Consider the following 18,768-nt stretch of genomic DNA (forward strand, 5'->3'; position numbering starts at 1 on the left):
TAATGTGCCATACTGCATCAGGCATGATAGAGAGGCACAATGGCTTGTTAAAATCTGGACTAAAGTTAGATATCAATAGTCTTCGAGGATGGTCAGTCTGCTTATGGACTGTGCTACGGCATTTGAACAAGAGACCCCGAAAGGGAGCCCTGAGCCCTGTAGACATGTTAACACATATTGCTGCCTCCCCTATACAACTGCAAGTACAAACCAAGGAAGCCGAGGTCTGGTCACCAGAAAAATATCTTGCTGCCAGCACCAACTGCACTGAACCCCTGAGACTCCATTGAGTGGACGTGGCCTTGGACCTTTTGACACATGGACCAATGATGGCTGGCTCTCCTGGCACCTTGCAGACAAGGCCTGGAAGCTGGCCTCCTGTGTATTCCTAGAATAACAGCAGAGTGGCCCCCAAAAGTCACAGTAATATATCCTGAGCGACCAGAAGGTAGGAGCATCCTACTGGGGAGTTTTGTTTTATCATTATGTCCAGTGCATGCACCTCCAGTAGCACTATATGTAGACCCTTCAGTAACCCTTATGGGGAAAGGAGTAAAAGTAAAAGTATGGTCTACTAGACCTGGAAGGGACCCCCTTCCTGCTATAGTTCTGTCACAGGACCACTCACTTGCATGCATCCTACCTGACGGACAAAATTTGCCTATGTTGGTGTCATTAAAGCATGTGTCTTATCGCCCCCAAAGTCTTTATGGATTGGGAACTTCATGTGGCTGGAGGATTATTATAATTTAGGTTATTAGGAACCTCCTCTGGCTTGAGGATTATTATGATTTTGTTACCTGCATCAAAATCTTGTAACTTAATTTTTGTTATTACCTCTAAGTTGTTGTTATCCTCTGTTGCTGTTGTGGAATCGGGTTATAGTGCTCCAGCATTCTCGCACAGGGACCATCGTGGAAGATTGAAAGTGTGTAGATTTTAAGGTGAGAATCCTGGAGGGGTGGAGTGTGGGGAAGTTGGGGTTCCTATGGCCAGGATCCTCACTGAACTTAAACCACCTGATGATGTAACTGTCCTGTTGCTAGGCTACCGCTTCCATACCTTTAGGCAATAAGTTATTATTGCACTATATAGAGAGCTCAGCCCGGTGCTCTGGGCAGAGGCAGAGACGCTAGTGCTCGACCTACCCCAGGGAGAACAAGCCAGGTAATAAACCCTTTCACCCCAAAGAACGTTTGCTGTCATTTTCTTTGGTCGCACTGAATCCATAGCGAACTTGCCTGGGGCTGAAACCCACTGGCAAGACACAGACATGCCACTCTTCCTTTTACTTTAACACTTAGAGGCCACTAGGGTTATTAAGTGGCCTTGTATTGTTGTGTATCAGTGAATAGTGAGGTCCAAGGAGAGGGAGACAGATGGGGAAACAGCCAGTTAGTGAAGCACTCAGAACATACACAATATTTATCAAGTAAGTTCTCTGTCTTACATGGATGTGGTTCTTGGTATCCCCAAATAATTACAATATTAACATCAAAGATGACTGATCACAGATCACCATGACAAATATAGTAATAATGAAAAAGTTTTAAATATTACAAGAATTACCAAAAAGTGAGACAGAGACACAAAATGAACAAATACTGCTGGGGAAACGGCACCAACAGACTTGCTTGAGGCTGGGTCACCACAGATCTTCAGTCTGTAAAGACCAATGTGGTTGAAAGGCAGTGAAGCAAAGTACGATGAAACAAGGCACGCCTGTACAGGTGTTTGTAATCCTTCCCAGCCACTTTCCCCTCTAGTTCTCTTTATTTGCCCAGTTCTTGTTCTTAGTTCAAAACAGAGTTGACAATGAGGAATGCAAAGAACAAAGAGACAAGAGTTCCCCCATTTCTCTTCAAGAAACATTTTCCTGAGGCACTGGAGTTCCCCTTCCATCTCCAGAACCATTTGGTCCTGTGATGGGGAGAAGAGTAGCTATACTTTCTTGTCTCTCACAATTTGAATAAATGAAGAAACAGTGGACTAACATAAGTTTATACAATCACACATTTTTATATTTTAAATTACTTTAAAATATGTTCAATAAGAGAGATGCTAGAGCAGCTGGCCAATACCCTGTCCCGTGGGCCTACTCTGAGCTCCTGGGTTCTGATGACACCAGTCCCTTCCTTCTGCTCTCCAAGCCCTGATAGTGACCTACTTCTGAATCCTATGTCTACCACCTCTTGGCTCTGGGATGATAGGAAGACCATTCCAGCCATAGATAATAAACAAGCAAGCAAATGAAAAAACCAACAACAGGAACTGAAGCAGTGGCTCAGCTTCTGAAGACTATCTAGAACTTTAAGTTGGGCAAGCTCTACTTAGGCGACCTCCTTGACAATAAGAAAAACAAAAAATAAAACCATATAAGAAAACACTGCCATCATCAAGATGCCCAAAGCTTGTGTTGTAGAATCTCCAAGGGGACTTTTCTGGATCTAGACTGTAAACCAGAGGAAGCAAAAGAATGATGAATAATGAACAATGAAGCCTGCCAATTCTATGGTAGCTACAGAAAGGAATTTCACCCTGGGAATCAAGAGCAATTTCTTGGTGATTCAATAGAATTTTACCATCAGCCAGCAACTGTACAGAATATTTTTTATTGGAGCAGGTCTTTTATCTACCAGAAAGGCCTTCATAGGAGAACTGTTTATGTTAAAATAAATAATAGTAGCATTCAAGAAAGTCTGTCATTTTGGTTTTAAAAACAAAATTCCCCTTACTTATGCAAAAAAAAAAATGAATAGCATCAACTATTGTAAGACAGGTAAAAGTGATGCTCTGGGCACAATGCATTTTTTAAAAGTACCCATATAAATAATATGTTTTAGAAAGGCAGTAAAATGACAGAAAAAGACAATGCAAGTTTTTGTCCCATCTCTGCCACTTAATAGCTAAGTAGTTAACTACAGTTTTTTTCCAAAAACACCTATCCTACAAAGACGTCATGAGGACTACAAGACACGGCAAATATAACAATGAATGTTCTCCAAAAATGTTGAGTTGTTTTGAAGAGCAAACGATATGCAGGGTTACAATAAGAAGCAACTGGTCTTCCTCATAGGACACAACATGTTTTAAGGTTATATATTGAGAACTGGTAAAATGTGGGAGCAAACAATGTTTTTGAAATTAATTTTGGTGTTTAAACAGTACTACGATGAATCATTATATACTGCTTAGATTATTTCTTCATTACATGAGCAGAATCTCTGCATCACATCTGTCAGGCTATTGTGAACTACCAGAGAAAAGCTGAGGAAGATTTTGTAAGAAAAATAACTTCTCTCTTGTACGAAGTACAAAAGTATAAAAGTACGTACTGCTACTTTAGACTCTCCAAGAGGCCTTTTTCAGTCACAAAAAGGAAATGGAACAATTAACTTGGTTTGTAAAAATTCTAAAGTAAAATGATCAGTCTAGGTATTTTCAGTTGCTTTTTCCTTCTTTTGAGAACACAGAATTTGAATATGGGTTCAAAGGTAGGCCTACTTAGTTAATGTTTTTTATGTACAATATATTTACTAAAAGAAATTTCATACCTCACTACAAGATGCAACTGCTCTGTGTAAAGGTGTCAACCATTTGCTGTCTTTGGCATTAACTCTAGCTCCTGCAACAAGAAGAAGAAAATAAATTGAAGTATTTTACATAAAATATTTTAAATAAATCTCCTGAAATAATAATATATAGTCCAAATTGGATAAATAACAATTGAAAAAAGTAGTACTTTATTTTTTATACTTTACGTTAATAAATTACCCTTAAATTATTTGTAACTAGTAAATTATAAAACAAAATTATCCAATGAGGTGTTAGCTCTTCTTATTAAAAATAAAAGAAACACCATTTTATATATAGGCTAGAAAAGCCACCTTTATACAGAGCATATCCAAAGTAAAAATTGGACCCCACTTCAGAATGTGTGCTGAAAAATTCAAATACTTAAATAAATGAATATAAATACTTAAGACATAAAACACAGATCTTTACATTAAGTCTTCATTACATTTCTTTACTAATGAATGTATGCTATAAAACAATAGAATATCAAAACTTCTCCAGTGATGATTAAAAATTCATTAGTACTATGAGGCTATTATACAAAATAGATATAATGTCTTTAGCCTTTAGGAAAAAAATTGAGAAAGAAATGAATTAACGCACACGTCTTTCTGGCTTCATACCTAAAGCTTTAAAGAAGCAGTAATTAAAAACACCACCACCAAACCAACTATGTACAGTTCTTTAAAAATCATAAGTCAATGGACAAAAAGCATCCTTAATATATTGGAAATACATTTACTTAGACAAAAAGTAGATTACATAATTTGAGGGGGGAAAACCTATTACCTACATAAAATCCATTGATTCAGTACCCAAGACCCAACGAGAGGCAGAACATTGGAGGACCATTTCTGTATCTGCGTGGAGAGAAACAACCCTAGCTCTTAGCAGGACAGAGGAACTGGCAACAGGCCCTGCACTACAAGCAGTCCTAGATTTATGACAAAAATCGTAACTAACTTGTGAGAAGGGACTTTAGATCTCTATCTAGTTCAATTTATTTTCTAGATGATGAAATGTAGGTACAGAAAACGGCTTGACATCAGAGTCAACTAGAACAGAAGCAAGGCTAGACTTCAGGCCTCCTAATGTTTATGGTCTGCTCCGAGAGTAAGAGTGCAGGTAATAATCAAGTGCAGTGACTCCGAGTTATGTCTCTAATAAGTACTAGCTATCCATCCCTAACTAGTTGTGTGATCCCTTTGAACCTAAGTTTCTTCATCTATGAAACATATTTCCTAATACCTTGTTACAAAGATTAACATATAATAAATGTGCCACTACATGTAGTAGTACAGATACGTTAGATAGATTTAAAAGTCTTGAATGTGAAAAAATGAAATGAAATTCATATGTAGAAAACTGTCCATAAATGCAGCTGTTGAAATTCTGAGTAGCTGAACTCTGGACAGTGACAGTAAAGATACTGGAAGAATCAAGAACCAATATGAAAGCTTTCAAGACTGCTCAGTTAGGCTTTGGGAGAAAGAGAGTCAGCATGATAAAGAACAAGCCAAGGACTGTGCTATATTCATATAATAAACATTTGATCAACTAATTGCCAGGCTCTGTGGAGACCAAGAGGGTCAAACACTGCCTGACCACAAAGGTTAGCGTTTGTTTTGGGTAAGATGTGCAATGCAGATGCAAACATCTGGAATGTTTATAGGTTAGAAGGTTGGAGTCCTAGACACACAGATAAGCTAGGCTCCTTCCCTTTCCCATCTATCTGCTTAGAGCTTCAGTGGCTCTCTATGATCCCTGTACTTCTTTCCCTAAGTCTGTGTTTATGTGCACGGAAGGACAAGTGCATTAAGACTTGGAGTGTGATATCACCCAGACAGAACAAACACATGCCTAGGAAAGACAAAGAGAGAGAATAATGGGGCCTGATAAGGGACTTCAGCAGGAGGGAAGGGTCCTAAGTCTGATTCAAGGTATTAATTAACAAGGAAGTAGAATGTGACTGTCACAAAGAAGGAGGATCTCTATGTGCTCATAAAGATCTGAGAGAAAGTGAAAACTGCAGTAAGGGTTAACTGTGAATAATATACTTTTATGTAGAAAATAGAAGAGATAAGTATCTTCATATTTGCTCTACATGCATAAGGAACCCTGGAAGAACACTAAAACATTAGTAACTGGCTGCCTGTGTGTCTGTGTTGGTGGCGGGGTGCAATGAGAACTGGGTGGATAGGAGCTGGGAAAGGAAGGCAACATCGCTGTACACTGTTGCCTTTATAAATATGTACATTTTAATTTTTAAACAAAACCAAAATACTACCTATTAAAAAATGTATTTAAGAGGGACTAAAAGTATTCATTAAAAAAATTCAAGATTCTGGCTTCAAGTGTAAAGAAAAAAATTGGAAAGTAACAAGGAAAAGAGTAAAGACAGTTTTTTTCTTTCTTCTGCACACGGCTTATCTGATATACAACTGAATAAAGAAAATACATTTTTCACGGTGCATTTGGCAGACGGAAGTAAAAAAGCCTGCTGGCTTCATTCTTCCATTTTAAGTTATAATAATTAGTCTTTCACTTTACTTCTAATAACAAAATCAAAGTTAATTTATCGGGGAAAAAAAAGATTGATTACAACAAGAACCCTCTAAAGGTTTACTGAGGATCCAGGACACTTTCTCAGAAGACACTTATCTTTTGTTAAATCATGTTTCTCCTAATAGCACTAAGCAAATATATTTTCATTGCTTGGAAATTAAAAGTCAAGTATCTGAGAAATGCCTGGGCTATCGCTAAGGTACCAATAAAACAAATAACATCTACCCAGCCCACATCAGTTAACAAATATGGCATAACAATGTACACTGTAAGAGGTGCAGATGGCTGTAAAATGAAAACTGGTGTAAGAGCAATAAATAAGGCACCATACCTCAGATGTCCAGGCTCCCAGAACTCATTTCATGGGAACTCTCCAGGAGTAACCATGCTTCTGTTCTATACAGAAAGCTCCAAACTTGGCTATTCCAGGAAAGGAAAAGACATTTCCAGAATTAAGTTACCTAGTCCTGAAAACTAGCCACAAAAGCTAACCATGAAGATGGAGACAGGAAAGAGAGATCATATCTACTTAAAACACAGAACAGTCCTCATGGAGAGAGTAAATCCAAATTTAACAGCTCTGGTGGTACCATCACATGTTCTGTACTTGGCAGGATACAGTATTTGCAGTTTATAAGGATGACCTTAGGTCATAAAGAAAATATTAATTTCTTAACTATTTCCTACTCACTAAATCAAAGAGTAACATAAAATGGCAGCCCCATCTCAAGTGTTCAAGGTAGGTCATTGGGAGACCTGGTGGTAGGAGGAAGTACTGCTGATAAACTGAAGACAATAAAGACAGTAACTTAAGGATGATGTCACTGATGACTACTGCAAACCAGCATTTACAGAAAACCTTTTAGGTGCTAGTAACACATCTCATTAAATCCAAGATGGTTATGCTCAGCTGTGTAACCAAATACTTTCTTTACTAAATTCCCCTTCTCCCACAAATCTATGTGTATCAACTGAGCTTTCCCTTCAGATAAATAAGCAGCCAGAACATACACATCAGATATCTGAATTTGGATTCACTTTTCCACTGCAGTTGTGATTAGATTTTTGACATGTCAGAAGCAAAAAGCAAACAAGCAAGGTCAACTGCAGGGTCACCCAACAGGTTGTGCCCATTTGACAGCAGATAGATTACACAGAAAAATCCAGAGAACTAGCCTTTTCTTTCATCCAGTCTTTTTACTTAGTAATTCATACATATAAAAATGTACTCTGAAATGATAGTTTTTAAATTAAAAAATTTATTTAAGAGTTACAGAACTCAATGTTTTAGCTCATTTGGAGATAAGCCAGAAGGTAATTTTAAGAAATAAAAATCTGACTTACAACTTGCAAAGTTTACCTAGGGCTCCAGATAGCAATGCAGCTGACAGAGGTCTGGATGTGTAAGGAGACAGTCAGGGGTTAGAGGAAGGAGCTCAGGAGCAAGACCTGTCACCTAATAATAGCTCTGTAACTAATAGGCTGTACTCCACCTGCAGTTTGTTAATCATAATCCCTGCCTCTCACACCTAGTAAGTATGTGGGGGGGGGGGGAATGGAGCAAGAGAGGATGGATCTCCAGCGGAAACAACATTGCGAGTTCCTGGTTCTGCAAAGTGGGCTCTACAAGTCAGGCACTCAAATCAGGAGTATCCCATATGACTCCAGGTTCCATTCTGCAAGGTAATCGATTTACCTTTGTAATTTACCTAATCTAATCAATTGGCAAGCTCTGTCAATTCTTTGATTTTTGAACCTCAGTTATCAGTAAAATAAAGGTTGTACTAAATGATCTCTATGATCCATTTCCAGTTATAACATTCTATCCTATTTTGAAACACTCAGAATAAATTATTTCATAATTATTCAGTACTTTCCCCTACTTTGACATAAAATAGATGAGGTACTATCTTAATAATCTATGCCAGAGTGTCTTCAAATTACAGTCTACAGGTTACCAGCCACTTGTTTTGTAAATAAAATTTTACTGCAACAGTTATACCTTGACACCTATTCACTTAAGTGTTAAATATGTAGCTTCCACATTATAGGAGTAGAGTTGAACAGTTGCCAGAGTATCTGTACATCCCTTTATATAAAAAGTCTGTCAACCTCAATATTAAAGTTACTTCTATTTTCATATGTGTTTGTAATAATTATAAATAGCCCCAGCAGAAATTTTCTACAACTTGTGTTAGCAGAGAATAGTCTTCTTCTCTCCTAATCCACGGAGGAGATATTCTATATCCAGTGAGCTGGGCCAAGAACCAAGTACTTCTACTATTCTTCCCAAGCTGGAAATAAAGCTTTCCTTTGGCTCCCTGCCAAAAGCAGTGGCAAAAGCTTCAGATTCTGTGTTCAGGTTGGGAGTGACACTGCACTGTATCACTTAAGAAGGTATTACCGACAGGAGCTACTGTGTCTTAAATTGTCTGCCCCTCCCCTCTAATATGTTGAAGTTCCAACCGTAACAGCTCAGAATGAGGCCTTTATGGAGGTAGGGTCTTTACAGTGGTAACTAAGTTAAAATGAAGTCATTAGAGTGGGACCTAATCCAATAGGACTGGTATCCTTAGAAGCAGAAGAAGTTTGGACATGGACAGGTATAGATGGAAGACACAGAAGGTAGCTACCTATAAGCCAAGGGAAGAGGCCTACAACAGATCCTCCTTGTCACAGCTTTTAGAAGGAATTAACTCTGCCAGCACCTCAACGTTAGACTTCCAGTCTCCAGGACTGTGAGAACATACATTTCTGTTAAGTCACTCAACTATGGTAATTTGCTACGACAGCTCTAGCAAACCAACACAACACCAGCACTGCAGGCTTTCAAAGGTCACATACTTCAGATCTAATTCCTAATAATCAGAAACTGAATATTCACATTTCCTTATTAAGGACTATATTTTCTATAAAAGGATATCAAATGAATTTTTGACCAGTACCTTACACAACACAGTCATTTAACCACCTAATACATGCTGAACATTGTCTAAGGTACTCCTAAACCTATGGTTTTAAATACCAGCATTAAATGAATAGCTCCCATAAAAGGATCTATACTTTGGTAGCCAGAAATTTCATCCTTAAACTATAAGTTCCTCAATAAAAGTGACTGCCTACACAGACTTTACCAAGGAGGTGGGGGGTGCTGGGGGAGAGAGTGTAGATGGGAAGAAGAGCAGTTCAGAGTGGAGTTAAGAATATGGACTCCATAGTCAGATGACCTAGGTCTAAATGATGACTCCAGCTTTTATTAGCAGTGTAACTTTCAGCCAGTTACTAAATCTCCAAATACTTTAGTTTCCTTATCTATAATACCTTCAAAGAATTAGTACCATAAAACGAAAGATTAATTCCACTAGACTCCAGTGTGACTACAGAGTCTATAGAAGGACTAACCTCACCTGTCTGATTACATTTAACATGTCAAGAATGACACCCTTCACCCAGAAATCTTTTAGAGTTGCCTCATTCATAAGTATTTTATTTCCTATGAATTTAGTTCTGGACTGCAGGTCAAAGAGAGTGAGTAGTTTTTCTCTTAAAACAAAACAAAAACAACCTGCAACACATACAATGTAAAAGAGAATGTGATGAAATACTGCCCTCAATACAAGAAAACAGTTGCAACCACAAACCAAACCATGAAGAATTTCTACCATATACAGTGAAATCTATACCATAATGAGGAAGGACAATGAGTCAAGTAAAGCTTCTTCAGGCTCTGGGAAGGCTACTACTAAGTCTTCTTAAAAAGCCTTTGTGTGCATGTCCATCTGTCCCATATTCTCTGCTGTCTGTGTTGTAGAATCCCTCTTACAATCTTTTTGATGATCTAGAGCTGTGTGGGTAACCCATAGGAGAACCTCCTTACAGAACTGTGCATCATAGAACAAGGTGGGGCAGTGCTTAAGGAAGGATGTAGCAGGCATCTTTATTACTTTTGACCCAGCTGGAGATGAAGGGTAAGAACCAACCTGCAGATCACTACCTAAGACCCTAAGACAAGCTGCCAAGTTATCCCAGCTATCTGAAGCACTATCAAGAACTGAAGGAGGCTGTTGCTAAGAATGAGAGAAAACACATCTGGTTGGAGAGCTATTTGAAGAAACAAACCTGACCAATGCTTACTTGTTGCTCCCTCCCAATGCTATTCTTCAGCAAACAGCTGTTCTGGGGAGAGGCATACTCTCAAAGATATATAAAGATCCAGCACAGGACTAGAGGAAAATACACAGAAGCAGAGGAAACTGAGCAAAATAGTTAACTGGTACATTTCAAAGAAATTATCCCAGGAAAGGAGAGGATGAAATTGTGAATTACTCTCTACACACAACTTCAGAAAAATTAATGTCTGGAGAGACCTCAAAGAGGAGTGCCAAGAAAAAGGTAAGATGATTCAAAGGGATATGAGCTAGCAGAATTCAGGGAATAAAAAAGGAAAATAAAACAATGACAGATAAAAGCAGACTAGAAACAACAAAATGCGTAATAAACGTGACTTCAAACACAACTCAAGTATTTGAAGCCACAGCTAATCTTTAAAAATCTGTCAGACCACATCGCTCCACTCAAGACTCTCCAGTGGTTTTTCCACATCCCTTTAAGGGTCAGTCTTCAGCCTACAAGACGACATATGCACTGGAATGTGGCCACCTGTTGGCGTCATCTCCTGCGTTCTTTTCACTTGCCCCCAGACATGCCGCACCTCCTGGTGTGTTCTTGCTTTTCTCTGGGTGTCCTCCACACATCTGCTTGCTGGGCAAGGCTTGTGTCCTCATTTCCTTATCTGCTCAGATTTCCTATTATCTCTGAACCCTTTCCTGATAACCCAATATAAAACAGTAACTGACCCCCACACAACATATTTCTCCTTTAATTTTTCCATGGTAAATTACCACTATAAGCCAAACCATGTATGTTGGCTTGTTACTACCTCTATCATTAAAACACAACCTCCATGAAGGCTGGGAGTTCATTGATTTCATTCACTGCTCTATCCATGGCAACTAGAATACTGTGTGATGCTCATTAAATATCTGCTGAATCAGTGAAAGGCAGGTATAAGGAAATAGCCTAAACTAATGGGAAAGACAAAATTACAATCAAAGACAAACGAGATCAACTTAGTAGGAACACAGAAAAATATACTGGTAGAAAAATACATGGAAATTAAATATTCAAAGATTTAATGGAAGATATAAAATGCAATAAAAATCCAAATCTTTGAACTAAAAATGCATATTCACATTATATCCCAGCAAAAATAATCAACAGAGTTAGCCTAGGGAAGTTAGCAGTGAATTTTAGGGATGAAGAACTGAATCCCACAGGCATCCAGGAGAAGAGAAGTGACCATGGTGGTGGAGGGTGATATGGGGAATGGAAACGGCAACCAGAGAATGACTTGATCCAAGACCCCCCACTCATGTTGAGACAGTGAAATGACATCTTTAATACAGTTGAGGGGAAAAGCATGAATGAAGAATTTTATACTAGTCAATCTTCCCTTCAGTTAAATTAAAAAAAAGCAACAGTTCCAAATAAATAAGATACCAGGAAATATGATATCCATCTCTTACTGAAAATACAAAAATAAGAGCAACTTGATGATGATGTCTATTCAACTAAGAGATACATCAGAATAGAAAACTTGGGAATACACAGGCTATGGATAAGGACAGGGTATGCGTGTGAAAACAATGAAAATTATGATTACAAAATAGAACATAAAGTTATAATTCTTGACAATGAAACCACAAGAGTAAAACAAATTAGAGAACATTATTTCCTAATATCTCATCATAGGAAAACATCAAAACTGAAACATTAACATGGGAGTACATAGCTCTACAGAATGATCTCACCTTTTTATATTCTTCATTTTCATTTTAGAGAAATATTCTAGGAACAAATAATGTCATGGATACTATAGTGGTTTTTAATATTAAGTTACAGTATTTAATTTATCCTTATTGAAGCTTATCACTACTTTCATATAATACAAGAGCTAAATAAATGGTGATTATTTCACAATGCTTAATTTTTTAAAGATTACATGAATTAAAGTTAATGTAATTACTGTTATAACATGTCACTGGTAATTAACATGAAGGGCAAGAGCAATCTACCCTAAACTTTTCTATACTAATGGTTTTTGTTACTAACTAGGACTAACTTAGCCTAATTTTGTTGCTACTTTTCTCTCCATGTATTTAACTCTGTTCTTTATCTGGGGAATTGATCAGGTCAAGACCTAGTTTTAATTCTAATTTTAACTAAACTTATTAAAAATTCATTCAATATGATTATAAGGCTGTTTTGATGGATGCAGAATTTGAAATCAGGGGTACAGAAATAACTGCCTAACTTGGGCCTCAGCAACCATGGCATTCAAAACAAATTTAAGTGGAACCCCTGAAGCACCATGACAGAGCCTTTGCATCTACATATACTGTTTGAAGGCTACTGTTCTGAATGATATTTATTCTTTTCTCCCTAGTCTTTTGGAGATATAACTGACATAACATTCTACTCGTTTAAGGTGTACAACACAATCATTTGACATGTATATATTGCAAAATGATTATCACAATTAAGTTGACATCCATCACCTCACACAGTGAAAAGCATTTTTTTTTTGTGATGAGAACTTCAAAGATCTATTCTCTTAATAACTGTAAAATATCCAATATTGTTAACTATAGTCACCATGCTGTCCCTTACATCCCCAGAAGGTATTTTTCTTGTAGCCTCAAGTTTGTAACCTTTTACCCATTTCCCTTACCCCCAACTCCGCACCTCTAGCAACCACCAATCTGTTCTGTTTATATGAGTTCAGCTTTTTTTTAGACTCCACATATGAGTGAGATCATGCATTGTTTGTCTTTCTTTGTCTGACTTCACTTAGCATACTGCTCTTAAGGTCCATCCATGTTGTTGCATATAGCAGAATCTCCTTTCTGCTTATGGCTGGATAATATTCCATTGGATGTGTATACCATTTCTTTATCCATCTGTTGACAAGACACTTAGGTTGTTTCCAAGTCTTGGCTATTGTGAGTAATGCCATGAACATGAGAGGGCAGCCATCTCTTAGAGTGATTTTGTTTCCTTTGGATACACATCCAGAAGTAGAATTATTGGATCATATGGTAGTTCCACTTTTAATTTGTTTGAGGAAACCTCCATACTGCTTTTCATGGTGGCTGTACCAATTTATATTCCCAAGAGCAGTGTATAAGAGTTTCCTTTTCTCCACATCCTCACCAATACTTATCATCTCTTGTCTTTTTCATGACAGCCACTCTAACAAGTGTGAAGTGATATCTCATTGTGGTTTCCCTTTTCATGTATTTCCCTGATGATTAGTGAAGTCGAGCATCTTTTCATGTACCCGTTTGCCATATGTATATCCTTTTTGTAAAAATGTCATACTCAGTATGACCAATTTTTACTAAGATTGTTTGCTTTTGCTATTGAGTTGTATGAGTTCTTTATATATCTTGGATATCAACCCCTTATCACATGTATGATTTACAAATATTTTCATTCTGTAGGTTGCCATTTCATTTTCTTGGCTTCCTTTGTGGTGCAGAAGAGTCTTTGAGGGGTCCCACTTGTTATTTCTGCTTTTGGTGCTAACTCCAAAAAAATCATTGCTATCAAGGACCTTACCCTGTTTTCCTCCAGGAATTTTATGGTTTTAGGTCTTAAGTTCAGATCATTAATGCATTTTGAGTTGATTTTTGTGTATGGTGTAAGATAGCAGTCCAGGTTCATTTATTTTTGCATGTGACTGTTCAGTTTTCTGAGCACCATTTACTGAAGAGACTGTCCTTTCCCCACTATATTTTTGGCTCCTTTGTAGTAAATTAATTGACTGAAAATATATGGGTTTATTTCTGGGCTTTCTTTTTGTTCCACTGATCTACATGTCTGTTTTTAATTCTAATACTATACTGTTTTGATTACTATAGCTTTGTAGCACAGTTTGAAATAAGAAAGTGCGGTACTTCAATCTTTGCTGTTTTTTCTCAAGACAGTTCTTCAGGGCCTTTGTGGTTGCATACACATTTTAGAATTTTTTTTTCTACTTGTAAGAAATATGCCAATGGAATTTTGATAGTGATTGCACTGAATAAGCAGATTGCTCTGGGTAGTATGGACATTTAAATAATATTATTTCTTCCAACCCATGAGCATGGAATATCTTTCACTTACTTGTGTCATCTTTAACTTTTCATCAATATCTTATGGTTTTCAGTGTACAGATCTTTCACCTACTTGGTTATATTTATCTCTAGGTATTTTATACTCTTTTTGATGCAACTGTAAATGGAACTGTTTCTTAACAACTTTACTGAACTTGTCAGTTCTAATAGTTTTTTGATGGAGTCTTTAGGGTTTTACATGTAATTTCAAGTTATCCACAAATAGAGACAGTTTTACCTCTTTTTTTTGAATGTGAATGACTTTTTCTTGCCTAATTATTTGGATAGGACTTCCAGAACTATGTTGAATAAAGGTGATGAGAGTGGGCATCCTAGTCTTGTTCCTGATTTTAAATGAAAAGCCTTCAGATTTTTACCTGAGTTATCATGTTAGCTGTGGGCTTGTCATATATGGCCTTAATTATGCTGAGGTATGTCTATGTTCTCTCTATACGTACTTTGTTGTGAGTTTTTATCATGAATGAATGTTGAATTTCTTACATATGATTTTTATCCTTCGTTTTGTTAATGTACTGTATCACACATACAGTGATTTCACATGCTGAAACATTCCTGTACCCTTGGAATAAATTCCATTCGATCATGGTGTATGATCTTTTCATTTAATATACTGTTGAATTTGGTCTGCTACTATTTTGTTGAGGATTTGAGGATTTCTGTATCTTATGTTCATCAGAAATACTGGTCTTGTATCATTTTGTTTGGCTTTGTTATCAGGGCAATGCTGGCCTCATTAAAAAAATGTGGAAGTGTTCCTTCTTCTATTTTTTTAAAGAGTTTGAGAATTGGTATTATTATTTTTTTTAAACTTTGGTAGAATTCACCAGTAAACCCATCTGTCTTGAACTTTTCTTTGTTGGGAGGTTTTTGATTTACAGATTCAATCTTCTTACTGGTAATTGTATGTTCCGATTTTTCTGTTTCTTCATGATTCACTCTTGGTAGGTTCTATGATTTTAGGAATTAGTCTGTTTCTTCTAGACTGCCCAATTTGTTTGCATTAAATTGTTTATAGTTGTCTCTTTGATCTTTTGTATTTCTGTGATACTAGTTATAATGTCTCTTCTTCCATTTCTGATATTACTTCAACTCTCTTTTTGCTGGTAAGCTTAGCTAAGTTTGTCTATTTTGTTTATCTTTTCAAAAAACAAGCTCTTAGTTTCATTGATCTTTCTATTGACTTTTTATTTATTTCTGTTCTGGTCTGTTACATCCTCCCTTCTACTAACTCTGGGTTTAGTTTGTTCTTTTTCTAGTTCCTTGAGGTAAAGTCAGGTTGTTTATTTAACCTCTTTATTTTTTTTAATATAGGCATTTTGCTATAAACTTCCCTCTTAGACTTGCTTTTGCTGCATCCCCTAAGTTTTGGTATATTGTATTTCCATTTTTGTGTCTCAAGATATTTTTTGCTTTCTCTTTTGATTTCTTCTTTGACCCACTGGTTGTTCAGTACACATCTATTTGTGAATTTTCCACTTTATTCTTGAATAATTGATGCCTACTTTCAGAATATTGTGGTCAGAAAAGATGCTTGATATGACTCAATCTTGATTGATAAAGATTGTTTTGTGGCCTAACATGACCTATCCTGAAGACGTTCCATATGTGCTAGAGAAGAATGTGCTTTCTGCTGCAGTTGGATGGAATGTTATGTGTATGTCTGTTGAGTCCATCTGCTCTAAAGTATAGTTCAAGTCCAGTGTTTCCTTATGAATTTTCTGTCTGGATCATATTTCCATTGTTGAAAATTCTTAACTAAAATTTGAATATAGTTAGTTTTGTATTGGCTTGCTATTCTGGAAGTGAATTTCTAATACTTGGAATTCGATAGCTTATACTAGTTGACTTCTAAAATTACTATATCCTCTATAAAATTGTAATCAACTTTCAAAGAGTTAATGGGAATTTTAAATTGGTGTAATATGAATAATGAAGAGGTTTTTTTTTTAAGAGGGCATCTCTCACATTTATTGATCAAATGGTTGTTAACAACAATAAAATTCTGTATAGGGGACTCAATGCACAATCATTAATCAACCCCAAGCCTAATTCTCAACAGTCTCCAATCTTCTGAAGCGTAACGAATAAGTTCTTACATGGTGAACAAGTTCTTACATAGTGAGTAAGTTCTTACATGGTGAACAGTGCAAGGGCAGTCATATCACAGAAACTTTCGGTTTTGATCATGCATCATGAACTACAAACAATCAAGTCAGATATGATTATTCATTTGATTTTTATACTTGATTTATATGTGAATCCCACATTTCTCCCTTTTTTTTTTTTTTTTTTTAGTGAAATGCTGAAGTGGTAGGTAGATGCAAGATAAAGGTAGAAAACATAATTTAGTGCTGTAAGAGGGCAAATGTAGATGATCAGGTCTGTGCCTATAGACTAAGTATTAATCCAAGCTAGACAAGGGCAACAAAACATCCACGGATGCAGAAGATTTCTCTCAAAACAGGGGGGTGTGAGGTTCTAAGCCTTACCTCTGTTGATCCCCAATTTTGAAGAGGAATTTTTTAAATTGCTCTTTTATAAACATCAGCATAAGCTATTTCCTATACATAAAATTATAGTAAATGCCATAGTTCACCAAACTGAAATCCCTTCTGATTCAAGTTTCAGTCCTTCTCAATCACATAAACAGCATCAACTTTAAAAGTTAGAAACACATTCTTGATTACTCATTTTCTTACTTGTTAGAGCTCTGTTATCCACAAATTATTACAAGCCCTCATTATCTGCTCAGCTACTGGGGGCCTGTTCATTGTAACACTTGTGTACAGCTTTAAAGGTGATTTTTTGAGTCTAGAATTTGTTGAATAAGAATATATTTTCTCCATCTATAAGGAGTATACAGAATCTGTTTTATTTCAACTTTAATCTTTCTAGATTGTGGAAATAAACTTTTTTCCATTTTTATTTTCTCATAAAGTCACTCCAGTTTATCCTATCAGAATGTGAGAGGGTTTCAAAAAGGGGAGGGGATGGTTTTTAAGATGGTATATCTTAAAAATCCTGTTAAGTTAGTTAATTCCTGATATCAGGAATTCATTTATTTGGCAGGAACAAATGAAGTTGAAGAGAGAAGGGCTCTTTAATAATAACCCAAATTCTGAATATCTATTATATACCAGGTGCTTTTCTAGGCATCTTAACTACATCATTTCATTTGTTTCTTCAAGCCAATAAATTTATGATTCCCACTTTTCAGAATAGGATGTCAAGGCTGAGAGAGTAAATATTTCCCAAAGATCACAGAGGTAGTAACAAGTGGGGCCAGGATTTACACCCAAATATTTCTGACCACAGAGCTTGTACTTTTTTACACTATTCACAGTGACTCTTACAGCAACAGAGAGGCTGGTTAATTTTTTTCACTTGTAAGTAGAAAACGAGGTTCTAATTTAGTAGAACTTTAGCCCTGGATTTCATTTCAGTTCATTTTACTCCAAATACAAGCAAGTTTTTATTTTATTTTTCTTAGAGACCAGTTGATAGTCCTAAGAGAAACAAAAACTAAGGAAGCTCTTGAGTTGCATCCATAGGAAACAAGTCATTTGCCTTCTTTCCTTTTCTATTTACCTGATCCCCTTTGACTCCACACTCCTATGCCATTCCCACCTTTCCCATTCTTACATCCACTAAAGATCTGGGAAACAGAGACCAAAATGTGTGAACAAGTTTACAAAAAGGAGACAGACTTTGTACTTATATTGCTATGATCATACATTCATCCAAGAAATATTCACTAAATGCTTATTATATGTTCAACACGATTCTAGGCATTGGGAATAAATATGTTAGGGAGTAAGACAGACTAAATCCTTGCTTTCTTGGAGTTTACACTGTAGTAGGGAGAAAATATCAGGAAACAAGTAAATAAAAAAAGGATTTCAGGTAACAGTAAGTACTAGGAAGAAAGATAACACAGAGGAGTGGGAAAGGATGATGGTGGTGGTGGCAGCGATCAGGGACATGAAAAAGGTAAGGGAGCAAGTAATGTGGCTATCTGAGGAAAGAGAGTTTGGGGCTAAGGAGAGAGCAGTTCAATGACCCAGCGATGTAAGGAGGCCAGTGGCATTAGAGCAGAGTGTACAAAAGGGAGAGTAGTGAAAACTGAAGGCAGAAGAAATTTGGAGCAGGGAGGTAATGTGTAATTTGAGGCCAATGTAAAAACTTAAATTTTAAATCTGAGAACTGTTAATAAATTACTTTAGAATTACTTTTCCTTTTAAAAATACCTACATGGGCAATTGCCACATGAAGCTGATAAAATAAAATATATAATGTTAAATTATTTTTAAAAGACAAATTGAAATAACTTTTTATATATGTACAATGGTTTTTATACATATTTTTTGCATTATTCAAATGAAATTAAGCA

General features: G+C 36.5%; 1 protein-coding gene across 10 annotated transcripts in view; it reads right to left on the reverse strand.

Moving 5' to 3' along the window:
* ANKRD28 (ankyrin repeat domain 28) overlaps nucleotides 1-18,768 on the reverse strand; it is a 213,738-nt gene that overhangs the window by 67,850 nt on the left and 127,120 nt on the right. For 4 of the 10 annotated variants that reach the window (XM_073223458.1, XM_073223457.1, XM_073223456.1 and 1 more), the window contains one exon: nucleotides 3,555-3,625. The exons of the other annotated variants lie outside the window; for them this stretch is intronic. In XM_073223458.1, the coding sequence (XP_073079559.1) occupies nucleotides 3,555-3,625 (71 nt within the window). The remainder of the gene's footprint in view (nucleotides 1-3,554; nucleotides 3,626-18,768) is intronic. 10 annotated transcript variants of the gene reach the window in all.

The sequence above is a fragment of the Manis javanica genome, chromosome 15 (assembly GCF_040802235.1).
Source record: "Manis javanica isolate MJ-LG chromosome 15, MJ_LKY, whole genome shotgun sequence".
Lineage (NCBI taxonomy): Eukaryota > Metazoa > Chordata > Mammalia > Pholidota > Manidae > Manis > Manis javanica.